The sequence below is a fragment of the Arabidopsis lyrata genome (assembly GCF_000004255.2).
Source record: "Arabidopsis lyrata subsp. lyrata unplaced genomic scaffold ARALYscaffold_1, whole genome shotgun sequence".
Lineage (NCBI taxonomy): Eukaryota > Viridiplantae > Streptophyta > Magnoliopsida > Brassicales > Brassicaceae > Arabidopsis > Arabidopsis lyrata.
Genome location: NW_003302555.1, coordinates 29,281,717 through 29,298,034, shown reverse-complemented (window position 1 = coordinate 29,298,034; position 16,318 = coordinate 29,281,717). Strand labels below are relative to the sequence as shown.

Genomic DNA, 16,318 nt, shown 5'->3' with positions numbered 1-16,318 from the left:
CATGATATTTTAATTAATAATGTTTTATAAAGTTAAAATATATCAATAATAATATTTCAAAAATAATAAGAGAAATTGTTAAAAATGCCCCTTTTTCAATACCCCTTTTCAAAAATGCCCCTTTTGAGAGTCTATTTTTAAGTTTGCCCTCTTTTAATTTTTAATGACCATTTTACCCTTATTTGAAACAAAATTAGGTCTACAAAATACAAAATATTTTTTGGCGGGAAAAGTGATCCCGCAATTTTCCCGCCAAAACACTTGTAAAAACCTTTAAAATACCTTGTAAAATTTTCCCGTAAAAATTTTTTCCGCCAAAAATTTTTTTTTGCGGGAAAAATGATTCCGCAATTTTTTTGCCGTTTTGGCGGGAAAAATTTACAAGGTATTTTGAAGGTTTTACGGAGTATTTACAAGTGTTTTGTAAGGTTTTACAATGTATTTTAAAAGGTTTTACAAGGTACTTATAAGGTTTTATAAGGTATTTATAACTTGTAAAACCTTATAACTTGTAAAACCTTATAAAATAGCTTGTAAAATCTTATAAAATCTTATAATATCTTATAAATACTTTATAAATACGTTGTAAAACCTTTTAAAATACATTGTAAAACCTTATAAATACCCTGTAAAAACCCTTTAAAATACCTTGTAAATTTTTCCCGCCAAAAAATTTGCGGAATCACTTTTCCCGCAAAAAAAATTTTTTGGCGGGAAAAAAATTTTACGGGAAAATTTTACAAGGTATTTTAAAGGTTTTACAAATTTTTACAAGTGTTTTGGCGGGAAAAATTGGGAGATCACTTTTCCCGCCAAAAAATATTTTGTATTTTGTGTACCTAATTTTGTTATATTTCTTTATATATTTATGATATCTTTTATTAAAAGAAGGGTAATTTAGTCATTTTGTACATAAAGGGGTATTTTTAAAAATGGACATCCAAAGGGGGCATTTTTGAAAAGGGGTATTGAAAAATGGGCATTTTTGTGAGTCTCCCAAATAATAATTGTTTGTTGACTTTAATGTGATGACATTCTTTGTAAATTTTTACTTTACTAACAAAAGTACTTTAAAAAAGGTACTTCAAATTTTTTAATATATATATATATATATATATATAATGATATTGTTTTCGGTAAAAAAATATTATAAATAAATATTTAGTTTAATCATAATTTGGAATTGATATACTTTTGTTTTTGACTAACTGTTTTTTTTATTTTAATAGCCTATATTATGCATTTTTGTTAACATTATTTGAATTAGCAATATCAACGTAATACATGTACAATTTATTCTTACCAGAAAAAGAACAAAATTTAATAAAAATCAGAAAAAAAAGTTTTAGGGAGTGATAATTATTTTGTACAATTGCAAATTAGAAAAAAAGTATATAGAAAAACAAAATTAGAACGCCGGAATAAAAAAATCAGAACAGAAAGTTTTAGAGAGTGTTTTTTTAAAAAAAAAATTGTGATGGATGGCATCTACATATGAACTATCAGTGACGGAGCCAACAATGTTTTTAACTGGGGTCAAAACAAATTTGAAAACAAAAATTTTTATAAACTATCAAAATTTTTTTTTTGAATCACAACTCGTTGCAAACAAATTTACAAAAACGAATCACATCACGAATAAGAAAAGTTTTTTCAATGAAATAGCATTGGAAATAACTGATTACCTTGATTTAGAGAAACCATGATTTAGGATTTTTTTTTTCCTTCGTCGATGAGAAGAAGAAGAGACAAAGAACTTTGTCAATTGTTTTGTTTATTATTAGAAATATAATTTAGGTGTATTTTTGTATTAATCCGTGTAAACCATTGAAAATTATATTAATTATTTGGGTTTGACTTTAAACATGGGTTCAATTTATAAAAGTAACTAGATTATAACCCGCGGTGTACCGCGGGACTATAATTTTTTTTAAAAATAAAAATTTAATTTGTTTAGTAGAATAAAAATATATATGATTTAATGTTTTGAATTTTTTAAATGTACCATTATTATATCTATATATTTTTAGTGTACAATTAGTATGTTTAATTTTTACTGTTTAAAAATATAGAAACAATTACATATAGTTCATTAAGTTAAAATATAGATTATAACTATATAATTTAAATTTTAATTATATTTATTTTGTTAAAATTGTTTGTTTTGTTTAGTGTTTAAGATAGTATAATTGTATTTTGATTGTTATATCTAGGATTTCACCCGTAGTATACAGTCTCGTATTACTATCGACCCAAACATGTCCTACCATCTAATACCGTTCAGTGAAATTAAACATATCTAATGGATTTCACCCTTGGTATACCGTCTCGCATTACTATCGACCCAAACCCGTCCGTTCAATGAAATTAAATATTATTTTATTATTTTTGTTTTAATAATACTTTAATTTAAAAGATATATAATTCATATCAATTTAAATGTTTTCTTTCAAATGGTTATTTAATTGTTGTAAATTTTATATATTATAATATTATAAATCCGTCATACCATCTAATCCTGTTCGGTGAAATTAAACATTATTTTTTGTTTGAATAATACTTTTATTAAAACATTTATAATTCAAATCAATTTAAAGTTTTCTTTCAAATGATTATTAAATTTTTATAGATTTCACATATTATATATATTCTAAACATTTTTTCCGTTAAATATTCTAAACCTTTAATAAACATTAAATAACTATAATATTTATCATTCAATAAAGTATAATATTAATAATGTCTTAAGATTTCTCCTTTTCTTAAGTAACTAGCAGCAACTAGCTGATATCTCTTACATCCCAACAAAATTACCATAAGCCGTGTTATGGCTTATGAGCTTTGCACCAAAAGGCGACAAATTTGGAAGCTTTTAACGAGCCACAATGAAGAGAATCAATTCAGATAGAAAAATTAGGCATCAGTACAGACACAAAATCTCTCGACCTTTTCAGGCGGAAAGATAAAAACTTTACTGTTGCGTGGAAGAAAATTGAGACAGCAGAATTCGCAACTAGAGTCAGCCACTGAGACCCAAAATCGGCGATACCCATGATTCGTAAATTCATAAACAGGGAAGATTTCGCGTCCGAGAAATCCCCAAATCAAAGAAGCGACGGAATTGATCTAAATTCACAAGGTGAAATGAATCGAAAAGCTTACCCTTTAAATTCTATGCACCGCGATTTGTGATTGTTTGAAGATCGAAACGCGATCGTCGTGCTGACTTTGCAGGCACGAAAATAATGATTAGTCCAAAATCTAACGAAGAGAATGAATTGGACCTTTTTTTGTATGAAACGACCTCGTTTTGCCGAACGGCTCGCTCGTTGAAGAAGGTTGGATTCAATACTGATTAAATAATACTAGATTTTGTACCCGCGCGTTGCGCGGGATTTTAATTTTAAAATCTTTTCTATTGATATAAAATTTGAGCATAAAATATAATCAATTAAATTTAAAAGATAATTTTTTGAGCATAAATATAATAATTCAAATTTTAAACACTAAACTTATTTTACGCAGCGATATATAACATATATATTATCGACGATAATATTTCTTTGACAAATAAATAATTTGATATATATCACGTGGTAACAAAGATCACTTAAGATAATTCCACAAATAATAAACGGTATCAACACTCTCAAAGAGTTTATTTCTTATTCATATTCCATGAAGGTATTTCTAAAAGTTATGATATTAATTATCGACTGTTGATCTAATTGTAGATATTATTTATGATTAAATGTTGATACGAACATAACATCATTCCATATAAAATGTGAATTTCCCGAGTTTCATGAACATTATTTAGTGTAAAAGTACATCTATAATACCATGTTGCTAGAACCAGTTTAGCGAGTTTGATTTACCCATCAAAGCTAGTGCAACAATAAGAGAATTTCCGACTAAGTCATCAATGTGCCTATCTTATTTTACTTTCCATGATTAAATGGCCAAACGGTTAAACCCAACTTTGAATCTAATAATTTGTTTAATAATGTATGTCATGTATTTTCTAAGAACTCATTCGTTTCACACAATGAATGAGATCTCAAAGATACATTAGTCATGTGCATTATCTTTCTAAAGTTTTAGAAATTTATTTTCAAACTCTTTTAACTACCAGTTCTTTCGTCATCTTCTATGATGCAATCGTTGCCTCTCGACATCTACTTTCTTTTTACCTTCTATTGACTCACACATAATATATATTGGACTGTGAATTGATTTTCAAGACATATCATAACTATCTTTTCAATATTTCATTGATGAAATATCAAACTTAGTTTTTTTTATTCTGTTATAAAGTTGTACTTCCACTTGAGAATATGCTACACAAATTACATATCACTTTTTTTTAATGGCTTACATTTATTTTTAATATATTTTATTGTAAAACTCATGAATACTGTGATCACTGATTATTTATTTTTTAAAAGATGGATGATAAGGTTTTAAAATTTTCAAGATTTGTTTTTTATAATTTCACAAGATAAAGTTTGCATCTTACAATATTTTCTTCTTAAATTATAAATTTAAGTTGAGTTTAGTAATTTTTTATTTTTCTTTAAGTAAAAATTTAATAATAACTAAAAATATGTAGTATATTGTTCTTCGAAACTAATATTTTACTTTGAATTTTATTTTCTTGTTTAAAGTTTCACATATAGAATTACATAAATTTACTTCCATCCTAAAACTCATTAACACATTTAAAATTTTGAATACTGACCATATTTAATTTTTATCATTTAAAAGTTGAATTATATTAGTCTTACTTATAAAATTTTTATAGTATTATTTTATTATTTTAACATTTTATTTATTTTACATAATTCGTTTTTTATTTATTTAAAATTTATTATTTCTATTAATTACAAGTAAATGCATTAAATGGATGTTTTAAATTGATTTTAATGTAAAATAAATATTATTGCTTAGGTGGATGCTTAGGTGGACACCTTAGATGGAGAGAAGACTCTCTAATTATATATATAGACTAGATTATATACCCGCGCGTTGCGCGGGATTTTAATTTAATTTTTTTTATTAATGTGTATTTTTATTATAAATATAATCATTCGAATTTGAAGAGATTTTATTTTAAGCATTTGCATTCTTAATCCAAAGCTTAGAAAATAATTAGTTGTTCACTACATTTCTCTTGTTATCTTGAATGATTCACTCGTCGTCTCTCGACATCTACTTTTTTTCACTATCTAATGAATCACATGCAATATACTCGACTACAAATTGGTTCCCAAAACAGACCATATCTATTTCCTCTTTACTATATTTCAATATTCAAGTTTTTAATGAGTTTCATGGTTTTCTTCATTTAAGTGAAAGTTAAAATATATTGGACAGATATTTGTCATGAAGTTTCTTTAACCATGTTTTGGTGCATGTGAAATTGTTTTATAGAGAACAAATCTCGTATATGAACTCATTTCTAACCACGTACATCAGATTTCAACGTCAAATCTTGCACTTTTATCTTGATCATTTGAAAATATAAAATTCTCTTTTCACATATATAAGTTGACATATATTATGATTTTAGATAATATTCTTAAATTTGATTTTTCTAAAATGTGTAACTTACAAACGCATAAAAAATTATTCTAATTTTAAAATAATTTTTTTTTCAAAAACAAAATCATCTTTATTTCTAATTAAAAACTCTTCGATCTACCATTACTATCACTACTCTAAGTTCCAAATATCATTCTCAAATATTATTCTTACAGTTTTATTATTGATTAGATTATTTTATTTTTATTTGTGATGTCTAGAATAGTTTTTTTTGTTTTATTTTAAATCAGCCTAGTTTTTTCAATCTATGTTAATTTCCTAAACACTGATTAATATTTAATTTTTCTTTTTTAGCTATTCATTTGTTTAAAAACTACCATTGTTTCAATTTAGAAAATGTTACTTGTTTATATTATATTATAATTATAAATAATAATAGCACATACACAATTCTTCTTATATTTTAATCGGTATTATGAATTGATACTTTAATATTAACAAATATATTCTTAAATTTTAATTGAATATTATTTCGGAAATGAATTACTTTTTAGTTTAAGTAAGAACCTTTAAATTTTGTATTTTTTTAACTCTTATTTTCTTTATTATACTAAATAATTGTAAATCTCAAAAATAATTATTGTACCGTTAAGATATATGATAAGCTTCTTTAGTTATATTTTATTATTGTGGAAGTGATATTATTGTAAGATATAATAGCTAATTTTATGCTTATTTAATATCTATTTAAAATTTTCATATTTGTTTAAAATATTTATTTTTTTCGTTTTCTATTATATTTAATTTTATTTTTTGTAAATTATTATTTTTATTTAAGGAAAGATAATAATATGAAGTGTGTGAATGAAATTTAGTTTTAATTTTTTGTTTTAATAAATAATATATGTGGAGCCCACAAAAAATTAAAATAGGATGACATGGATGATGATGTGGACACCCTAGATGGAGAGAAAACTCTCTAATTATATATATCCGTTAAGATATATGATAAGCTTCTTTAGTTATATTTTATTATTGTGGAAGTGATATTATTGTAAGATATAATAGCTAATTTTATGCTTATTTAATATCTATTTAAAATTTTCATATTTGTTTAAAATATTTATTTTTTTCGTTTTCTATTAATATTTAATTTTATTTTTTGTAAATTATTATTTTTATTTAAGGAAAGATAATAATATGAAGTGTGTGAATGAAATTTAGTTTTAATTTTTTGTTTTAATAAATAATATATGTGGAGCCCACAAAAAATTAAAATAGGATGACATGGATGATGATGTGGACACCCTAGATGGAGAGAAAACTCTCTAATTATATATATAGATTAGAATTGATGAAAATATATTAGATAAAGTAATGCTAGTAATTAAGAATCTTAATTAATTGATAATAATTAATGTCAATGACATTCTTTGTAAATAAGTTGCAACTTGAGGATTTATTTCATAAAGTATTGCAAAAATGTATATGGATGGGCTTTTTGTAGATGTAAATTAGTTTTTGATGATTGGGTCAATGGGGTCAAGAGATATTTTTAGTTGGGTTCAATAGATTTAATATAAAGACATATAATGGAATTTTTAAAATTAGTAGGGGTCTGCTGACCCCACTACCTACCAGTGCCTCTGCTCTTGTGAACTACTATAAGAGGAAGATCATACTCTCCAAAAAGTGATTCAAAATAAAATAAAATCAATTTCGATCTTCTCAAGAAGAGTGATATTGTATTGAACAAACATGATTGGCAAGACCTAATGAATCATTCAAAGAAACATAATCAAACATATGAAAATATATAAATTTTAGTTTTTAATGAAGAATTAGGACTGTAGAGAGCCGATTTATCGTAATGATTAATGAAGGGAAGCTTAAGAAATGAATTTTAATTTATAGGGGATTGGGAAAGAATTAGGGTTTCAATTTTTAAAATTGTGGCGTAATTAATTTTTTATGAAAAATTTAAAGCATATATTGTAATATGAGATTTCATTCTTTTTATTAACTGAAAATAAATTATTTAAAACGAAAATCAGGGTGATTAATGCTAATTGATCCTCTTAAAAGGATTGTTAGTGTGTACTATATTTTGTTTAGATTTGGAAAGATTTAAATGATTTTTGTAATTTTTTTTCTTTTAGTTTCCTAAATTTTAGTAACAAAATCGATTTTTTTTTTTGCCGTCTAATATGTTTTATTAAAATAAGAAACGTATTCAAAGTAAAAAACAGAACATGCCAACATAAGAAACAGAACTCCACAAAACAGAGTATAAATGATTATAAAAGACTTCCAGACTATGTCATCTCCTTTTCTCCTCTTCAATACGTGAAAATAGCCAAGCCGGACCGCCACTAGCTAAATAAGATTGGCCCCGTCCATCACTTGTGACACTCGCAGCAATAGCTCTTGCGATCGCATTAGCTTTTGTAGAAGACACCTTAAACACAATTTTACCAAAGCTTGATATTAGCCGATGTATCTTGTCAAGGAAGGAGTGATACCTTGGCCAATTTGATAGGTCAATAATGGCGTCAATTGCAGCATGACAATCAGACCATATTTCAATGTTATCCAAATGCAAGTCAGAAAGACTATGTAGAACCCAAAGGATCCCTCTTAATTCCGCAGCGATACGATTTGAAGCGGGTAGAAACATTTCTCGCGCATGGAAAACTGCATCTCCTTGGTGATTCCTTACCATCCAAGCTCCACCACACATATGAGACTCATTTAACCAAGAGACATGAAGATTACACTTAAGAAAGTTAATGGGAGGTTTAACCCATCTGGTCTCACGGCGAGCATTCAAACCAGTACCAAGAGGAGGCTGCGGTTGTGTCTCCTTTAACTTATTCCACAGTTCCGCTTCTTCTATTGCATGAACTACCAATGCATTCAAATCACCTTGTTTCCCAGCATATAAAACTTCATTGCGGTGCTTCCAGATTCCCCACAAGATCCACGGAATCGCCATACGTATAGAGAGTGAAACACTATCATTGCTCATAACTTTCAACAAAAATGCTAGATTGTCATTAGTTGAATCTGTAAACCCGTGAGAAGGTAAGGGAATGTTGGCAATCTCCCAAACTTCTCGCGCCGGCCAACAATTAAAAAGAACATGGCTGATGGATTCCAAATCATTTTGACAAAGAGAACATTGAAGAGCAGAATTCATACCATGAGCCTGAAGACAAACCGAGACTGCTAAAGCACCAGATAAAGCTCTCCATAAAAACATTTTGATCTTAGGAATAGTCTTAATCGCCCAAATCTTCTCTTTAAGTATACGAGTCTCCTTGTCATGAGCAGATAAAGATGTAGGATCAGTTTGTAAATGAGACAATAACCAATTACCACTCTTGACCGTGTAACACCCAGACCGGTTATAAGCCCATACATAGCTATCTGCTGCAGCCACATTTGGAGGATAAGACATAATTCTGACAACATCCGGTGGAAAAAACAGTTCCGATATTAGATTGTGGTTCCAAGAGCCTTGGGGGGTAATAAGGTTTGAAACCCGCAAATCTAAATAAAAAAGAGACTGTTTGTTGAAAGGACGACCCGTGACGTTATCAAAGATCCATTTGTCAATCCACACACTAGTAGTTTGTCCATTCCCGATGGTTTTTATGAGGCCTTTTCCAAGCAGAGCCCTACCATGGATAATGTTGCGCCACGCATAAGACGGTCGAGCCCCAACAACAGCATCCATAAAATCCTTACGGTGATAATAACGTGCTTTATATACCCGCGCCAACAAAGAGTTTGGTTTTGTAAGAAGTCTCCAGGCCTGTTTTGCGAGTAAAGCTTGATTAAAATCACCAACAGCTCGAAAACCTAAACCACCTTCTTTCCTTGTTTTACACATCTTTTCCCAAGACACCCAATGCATCTTCTTATGTTCTTCACATGAGTTCCACCAAAAGCTTGTCATTGCACTCGTAATCTGTTGGCATTGATATTTTGTTAATTTAAAACAAGACATGGCGTACACTGGTAAGGCCATGGCAACAGATTTAAGAAGGACTTCCTTCCCTCCTAACGACAACGTCTTTGCAAACCAACCAGTCAGCCGGGTTTTGAGCTTCTTTGTAATGTATGATAACAAGTCACATTTAGAACCACTAAAACATTCCGGAAGACCTAGATACATACCATCACCACCTTCCTTGAAAATTCCAAGAAACAGTCCCAGCAAATGTCTCATAATCGGCTCCATCTTGGTGCCATAAATAATTGACGATTTCTGAAGATTTATTTCTTGACCGGAAGCATCACCATATAGTTTCAAACACTTGAGAATTTCAGCCCCTTCTTTAAAAGTAGCCCGACAAAGAAAAAGACTATCGTCAGCGAACAACAAGTGTTGAATGGACGGGCAGTTCCTAGTTAAACGAATACCAGTGATACGTCCTTCAACTTCAGCCTTTTTCATGGTATAGACAAGTGCCTCAGCACACAAAATAAAGATAAAAGGCGAAAGCGGGTCACCTTGTCTTATTCCACGCTCCTGTTTGATAAAACCATAGGAATTCCCATTCAACAAGACCGAGTACGTAACACTTCTCACACAAACCATGAGCCAATCTACCCATTTCCTATCAAAACCAAGTCTAATAAAAAGCTCCTCCAAAAAATTCCATTCAACGCGATCGTACGCCTTGGACATGTCGGTTTTGATAGCCATAAAATCCTCATTACAATCCGGATTAGTGCGTAATGCGTGAACCATCTCATGAGCCAACAGAACATTGTCTGAGATTAAACGACCTGAGACAAAGGCTCCTTGCGCATCAGAAACAATCTCCGGCAGCCATACCTTCAACCTTGAACATAAAATCTTAGAGATGATTTTATACGAAACGGAACACAAGCTAATCGGACGTAGATCAGTCATTCTGTTAGGATTTTGTTTTTTAGGAAGGAGACAAATTTGTGTGAAATTCCATTCACTCGGTAATGAACCAGATTCAAAGAATTTTTTCACTTCCTCACAAACTTGCTGACCAACAACACTCCAATAAGACTGAAAAAATAATCCTGTCATGCCATCCGCACCAGGAGCACTACAACTTCCGATAGCTAAAACCGCTTGTCTAATTTCCTCATTGGTGACGGGTTTAGTTAAGGCAGCATTCATACAAGGAGTGACTCGAGGGGACATACCATCAAGTAAAGAGGTTGCATCACATGGCTGCGAGGAGGTAAAAAGCTTTTGAAAGTAGTCCACCGCTATATTACCTTTAGAACCATCTGCAAACTGTTCCACACCATTATCATCAATTAAAGAAAAAATCTTGTTCTGAGCTCGTCTCCCTTGAACACTCCCATGAAAGTATTTGGTATTGCGATCTCCATCGTTAAGCCAATTTTCATGACTACGTTGCTTCCAATAAATCTCTTCTTCTCGATACGCCGCATCCAATTCACCTTTCCATTGTTGAAGAAGAACAAATCGTGGAAATTGTTTACAACCTTCTTCCTCAAGTTGTTCACGCAACTGTTTAATTCTTGTCTTAGAATTGGATTGAGAACCACGTTTCCAAAGAGATAAAGACTTCCGACATGCTGCGATTCGATCAAAGAGACTCGAGTTACCATCCATTCCTTCACTGTTCCAACCGTGTCTAATAATCTCCAAAGTTTCCGGTTTAGCAGTCCACCGTTTATCAAACATGAAGCAACCTCTAAGTGTTTGATTCTCATTGACGAACCTGGTCAGTAAGGGCCTATGATCCGAACCTACCCGCTCTAGATATTCAGCTTGAACTCTCGGAAAAAGATGAAACCATTCAGAATTGCCAAGAGCTCTATCTAATCTGATTTGGATCCACATATCATTGCGTTTACCTGCCCAAGAAATCTTGTTACCCGTGAATGAGATGTCACGGAGACGACAATCCCGAACCATATTGCGGAAAGGTAAAAAAGAAGATTCATCACGGGCAGGACCACCAAGCTTTTCAGAATTGTCCCAGATCTCATTTAAATCACCAACGACAAACCATGGTTCATTCCTTGTTAGACCAATACTTGTTAACTTATCCCAAACATCTTGTCTTAAATTACAAGCTGGATCTCCATAAATAAAAGAAGCAAAAAACCATAAGGACCCAAACTTGATTTTTGTGTCGATAATTCTCTTATCTGAGTGAAGAATTTCAACATCATAAGAAGCTTTCCAGAATATAGCTAATCCTCCACTCAAACCTTCAGGATCAACTATATGAGAAGAATCATAACCTAACCATTTTTTAACATCCAACACGTGATTACTGGAGTTTTTCGTCTCCAGGAGAAACAAAATATCCGGGAAATGAACACGTCTCATTTCCTTTAAAATAGGAATTGTCAGCGAGCTCCTCAATCCCTGACAATTCCAGCTGAGTATGCTCATACTTGCTTTGGCGGTTCCTCATACGGAACCACCGCTAAATCATTTTCAGACCGCCTAGAAATCTTTGGTGATGACAAACCATTCTCCTCCGCTTTTCTCTTCAAAGACACATCTTCTGCTCCCTCTTGTCTTGTTTTTTCTCTGTAAACCAACTCCACTTTCCGGGCATCCTTAGTCTCTTTTGCAGCCTGCGCTTTTCTCTTGTGCTGACTTGGTCTCCGACGATACTTCTTAATCGTCTCACTTGTCCCGGAAGAACTAGCATTCCCGCCAGTTTGAAACACCGTAGAACAAGGAGAAAAATGAGGAGTTACAGTCTTCGATTCAACATGTGTAGACTCCGAATGGCTGAATCTTGTGATAGCATTACCAGCACGAATCGCAGAAGCTAAAAGTTTTTCACCTGCAGCACTTTTGGATTGGACCTTTTTAGTGTCAAAATCAAATACCAAGCCCTTGCCTTTGTTGACATTAGTTGTAACTGTAGTTGCTGGTTCCAAATGCAGCAATGTCTTCTGACCTTGCGGGTCACCCTCTAAATCCCATACAGATCTCCGCACTCTATCAATACGTGCTTGTTTCTCCGTAGAGTCTGTCATCGACAAGTAACTTCGCATCTCATCCAGAACCTCTTTTGAGATTTTTGGTCTTCCTGTCGCAGCATCAATACCCACATCATCATTAGTTAAAACCCCAAACAGAGGATCATCAGGACCAAGTTGTGTCATTTTGATTTCAGGGCCAAAAGTGGCAGTTTTAACCTCCACCATAGCACAAGAGTGCCGGTTCTGAGGATTAAATGGACACCGAGACCTGTCATGGGTAAGCCTCTGACATTGAAAGCAACGCTTTCTCACACGTTCATACTCCACACCAATGGACACCATTTCACCAGTAGGTAACTCCACCTCATTTGCGTTCCACAATGGTTTATTAACATCAAATAGAATTTGCACCCTCACAAAACCCTTACTTTGTGGTTTAAGCGGATCAAAAGCAACAGTTAACACTTGACCAATGTTCTCCGCTATCTCTTCAAAAGTTTCCACCGTGTAATAGTTAACCGGAATGTTCCTCAAACGAATCCACAGCGGTAGTATCCTCAGATAATCTTCTGGTGGCTTCTCCACCCATCTTTCGAGTACCATACTCCAATCTTCATAAGTCCAAGCTCCACCATGGAGCACAGTCTCCAAATCATGTTCATTATCAAATATAAACTGAAAAGTATCCTCCGACAGAGCTACACCACGAGCCCTGTTATTGACATGCCAAAGACGAGGCATATCATGGATGAATCTTGACATCTTTTGATTTTCAGGACACATTAACCTTCCCATGAGGCTACAAACGTTTCTCTCACACGAACTGAACTTCGGTAGGTTCTTCAATTTCACGGGTTTGTTCTCCTCAATCGTCATAGCTTGCAGAGCTTTGTCAAGAGTAAAAGACACCAAGCCAAACAGAGCTTGAAGCAGAGAATTATCAAACGCAGCCAAGAACTTGAAAACTTTGTGCGGCGGTGCTTCTTTGCAACCTTGAAACTAGGTTAAAACACAAATAATTTGGAAAGTTGAAACCAGAAATCAACCAAAAATGGAAAAAACCCAAAACCTCGCCGGCGGAAAAAGGAAAACCCCGGTAAACGACGCTCCTCTCAATGAACTTTGAAAGCCTCTAGTTGAAAAGGAGGATACTAAGCCCACCAAAATAACAAAATCGATTAATATTTAGATTTGAAAATAAATTTGTTAAAACATTAAATGCTAATGGTATTGTATCGTAAATAAGTTTTAAGTCCAGGATTTATTTGTTAAAAGTGTTAGGAAGATCGTAAAAGATATTATATCAGTACAGATAGGTTAGTTGTGTGACAACAAGTGCGATTCAAGAAAAGTCAACTATATACAACGAGAGTAGAAAGAAAAGAAATAAATTCAAATGATTTGGAAAATTGAAGAGGAGACCAACTCTTGGGGTAAGGAGAAGACTCGTCGCCAGATCTGACTTTGTAAAAGTTGACTTGACTTGGTCTCATTCTTCTCATCTACGGCAAAAACCACAATCAGTACTGTATATAACAACAACACATGAGTGACTCAATTCTCATAAATTAATACAGCTAGAGATACAAAGCAATCAAACAACAAGAACAATATCACAAGGCAAAAAAGAAAACAGAGGAAAACAATGGCTGCCTTGTCGGATAAGTTAGCGGATGCTTACCAAAACGCAAGGCCGAGATATCCGATCGATTGGTTCACTAAACTTGCTGCTCGAACCGGTCAGCACAAATCAGCTTGGGATGTTGGTACTGGCAACGGGCAAGCAGCTATTGGTGTAAGCTTCTTCATCTTTTTCCCAAAAGTTTCCACTTTCTTATGTACTCTGCTTCACTTAGATCTCTAAAACGATGTCGTTTAATCCCTAGAAGAACAAAATTACGGATTTATTAGCTTTAGTAGAGAGGAGAGAAGAAAGATCAATGGCTTCTTTCTAACGATTTTATGATTTAATCAGAGCATAGTTTGATCTTAATCGATAAAATTAACATCTAATGTTAGTGATGAATGATTTACCAATTATTAACATTTTCACATTTTGAGAACATGATTTAACAAAAAATTTGTGTGGTTCAAAATTTTTAATGTTATTTGTCATTGTACTATTCACCGAAAATGTTAATCAACATTGACTATGGTTTAATTGCAGCTTGCAGAGTATTTCGAGAAAGTTATTGCAACCGACATAAACGAAGCACAGTTAAAACGAGCAGTAAAACACGAAAGAATCAGTTACCATCACACTCCAACAACAATGTCTGAAGACCAAATGGTTGCTCTAGTCGGCGGAGATAACTCTGTTGATCTAATCGTAGCAGCACAAGCCGTTCACTACTTCGATCTCGCACCATTCTACAACGTAGCAAAACGTGTTCTTCGCAAAGAAGGAGGATTAATCGCAGTTTTTGTCTACAACGATATAATCATCTCCCCTGAAGTTGATTCCATCATGAAACGTCTCGTGGACTCCACGTTTCCGTTTAGAACTCCGGTAATGAATCTTGCTTTCGACGGTTACAAAACGTTGCCGTTTCCGTTTGAAAGTATAGGGATGGGATCAGAAGGGAAGCCTATAATGCTTGACATTCCTCATAAGCTATCGCTTAAAGGGTTTATCGGTTTCTTGAGATCGTGGCAACCCGCAATGAAAGCTAAAGAACGAGGAGTTGAGCTTGTAACTGAAGATTTGATCTCCAAGTTTGAAGATGCTTGGGGTGATGATGATGATGTTAAAGATATTTTCTACAAAGCTCATATGATTGTTGGAAAACTTTCGGTAAATGATTAAAATTTACATAAACATCTTTGGTTTTATGGTTATAAACTTCATATATATTCTAATGAATCATTCGTTATCTATAATACAGGCTTCAGATATAGAGCGGCATCGAAAGAGATTTGAATCGAACTGTGTAGTTGCGACACTAAAGGATAGTAACAACTCGGCTGTTATTGCCTCAGGTTTGTTTTCTGAAATCTTCCCATTTTTTTATCTCCAAATTAAACAATGTCAATTGAATTAACCAAATTGGGTTGTGTTGTGTTGTTAAATTACAGTGACCGCGGCTGCATTTGCTGGAGTGGCGGCTTATTGTGCCTATTCTGCAAGGAAGAACAGTTAGATCCTTTGGTGGACAAAGAAACAGTTTTCTGAATCTATTTAATAAATCTTTTTAATTTGACATGTTGTCATGTATTTATTTATGTCATTGATATACGATTTAAGTTATATATGAAGCATTAAGAGTCACCCAACACAATAACATTCATGACTCAATACTTGGGATAAATTAATTAGAAGTAAAGCATACACATAATAAATAGATGTTCACAAGTGTTCTTTTTTTTTGGGCTGAGCATGCACATAATAAATACATGTTCTCAAAAGTTCTTGAGTTTTAAGAAATGATTATGTTGGGTAATCATCAAGTGAGCTTAAGGCCCAAGACATCTTTATAAAGGAGGTTAAAGATATGATAGGCCTAGAAAGTTCTAGAAAGTTTTAATTAGGTTTGGAGTTATATTTTCCTAACTAGATATTAACCCGCGGTACACTGCGGATCTATATTTTCCCTAAATAAAAAAATGATTTTTTTAGAATGATCTATAGATATATGGTAAACCGCATGTCAATATTTTATAACTAAAAAATCAAAATTTAAGTTGTATGTGTTTTATTTAGTGTTTAAGATTGTATAATTGTATTTTGATCGCTAATTCTAGGATTTCACCTGTAATATACCATCCCGTATTAATATCGATCTAAATCCGTCCCACTATATAACCC

At 32.3% G+C, this 16,318-nt stretch overlaps 2 protein-coding genes across 2 annotated transcripts; one reads left to right on the top strand and one right to left on the bottom strand.

Moving 5' to 3' along the window:
* Positions 1-7,764: 7,764 nt before the first annotated feature.
* On the bottom strand, positions 7,765-8,851 carry LOC110225387. The gene has a single exon (XM_021015006.1). It carries the CDS (start codon positions 8,804-8,806, stop codon positions 7,865-7,867), a length of 942 nt encoding a protein of 313 aa, XP_020870665.1. The 5' UTR covers positions 8,807-8,851; the 3' UTR covers positions 7,765-7,864.
* A 5,220-nt stretch (positions 8,852-14,071) lies between these two features.
* On the top strand, positions 14,072-15,786 carry LOC9330566 (putative methyltransferase DDB_G0268948). Its single transcript, XM_002894459.2, has 4 exons — positions 14,072-14,308; positions 14,681-15,307; positions 15,399-15,492; positions 15,589-15,786. The coding sequence occupies exons 1-4, from the start codon at positions 14,159-14,161 to the stop codon at positions 15,651-15,653; spliced, it is 936 nt and encodes a 311-aa protein (XP_002894505.1). The 5' UTR covers positions 14,072-14,158; the 3' UTR covers positions 15,654-15,786.
* Positions 15,787-16,318: the final 532 nt, after the last annotated feature.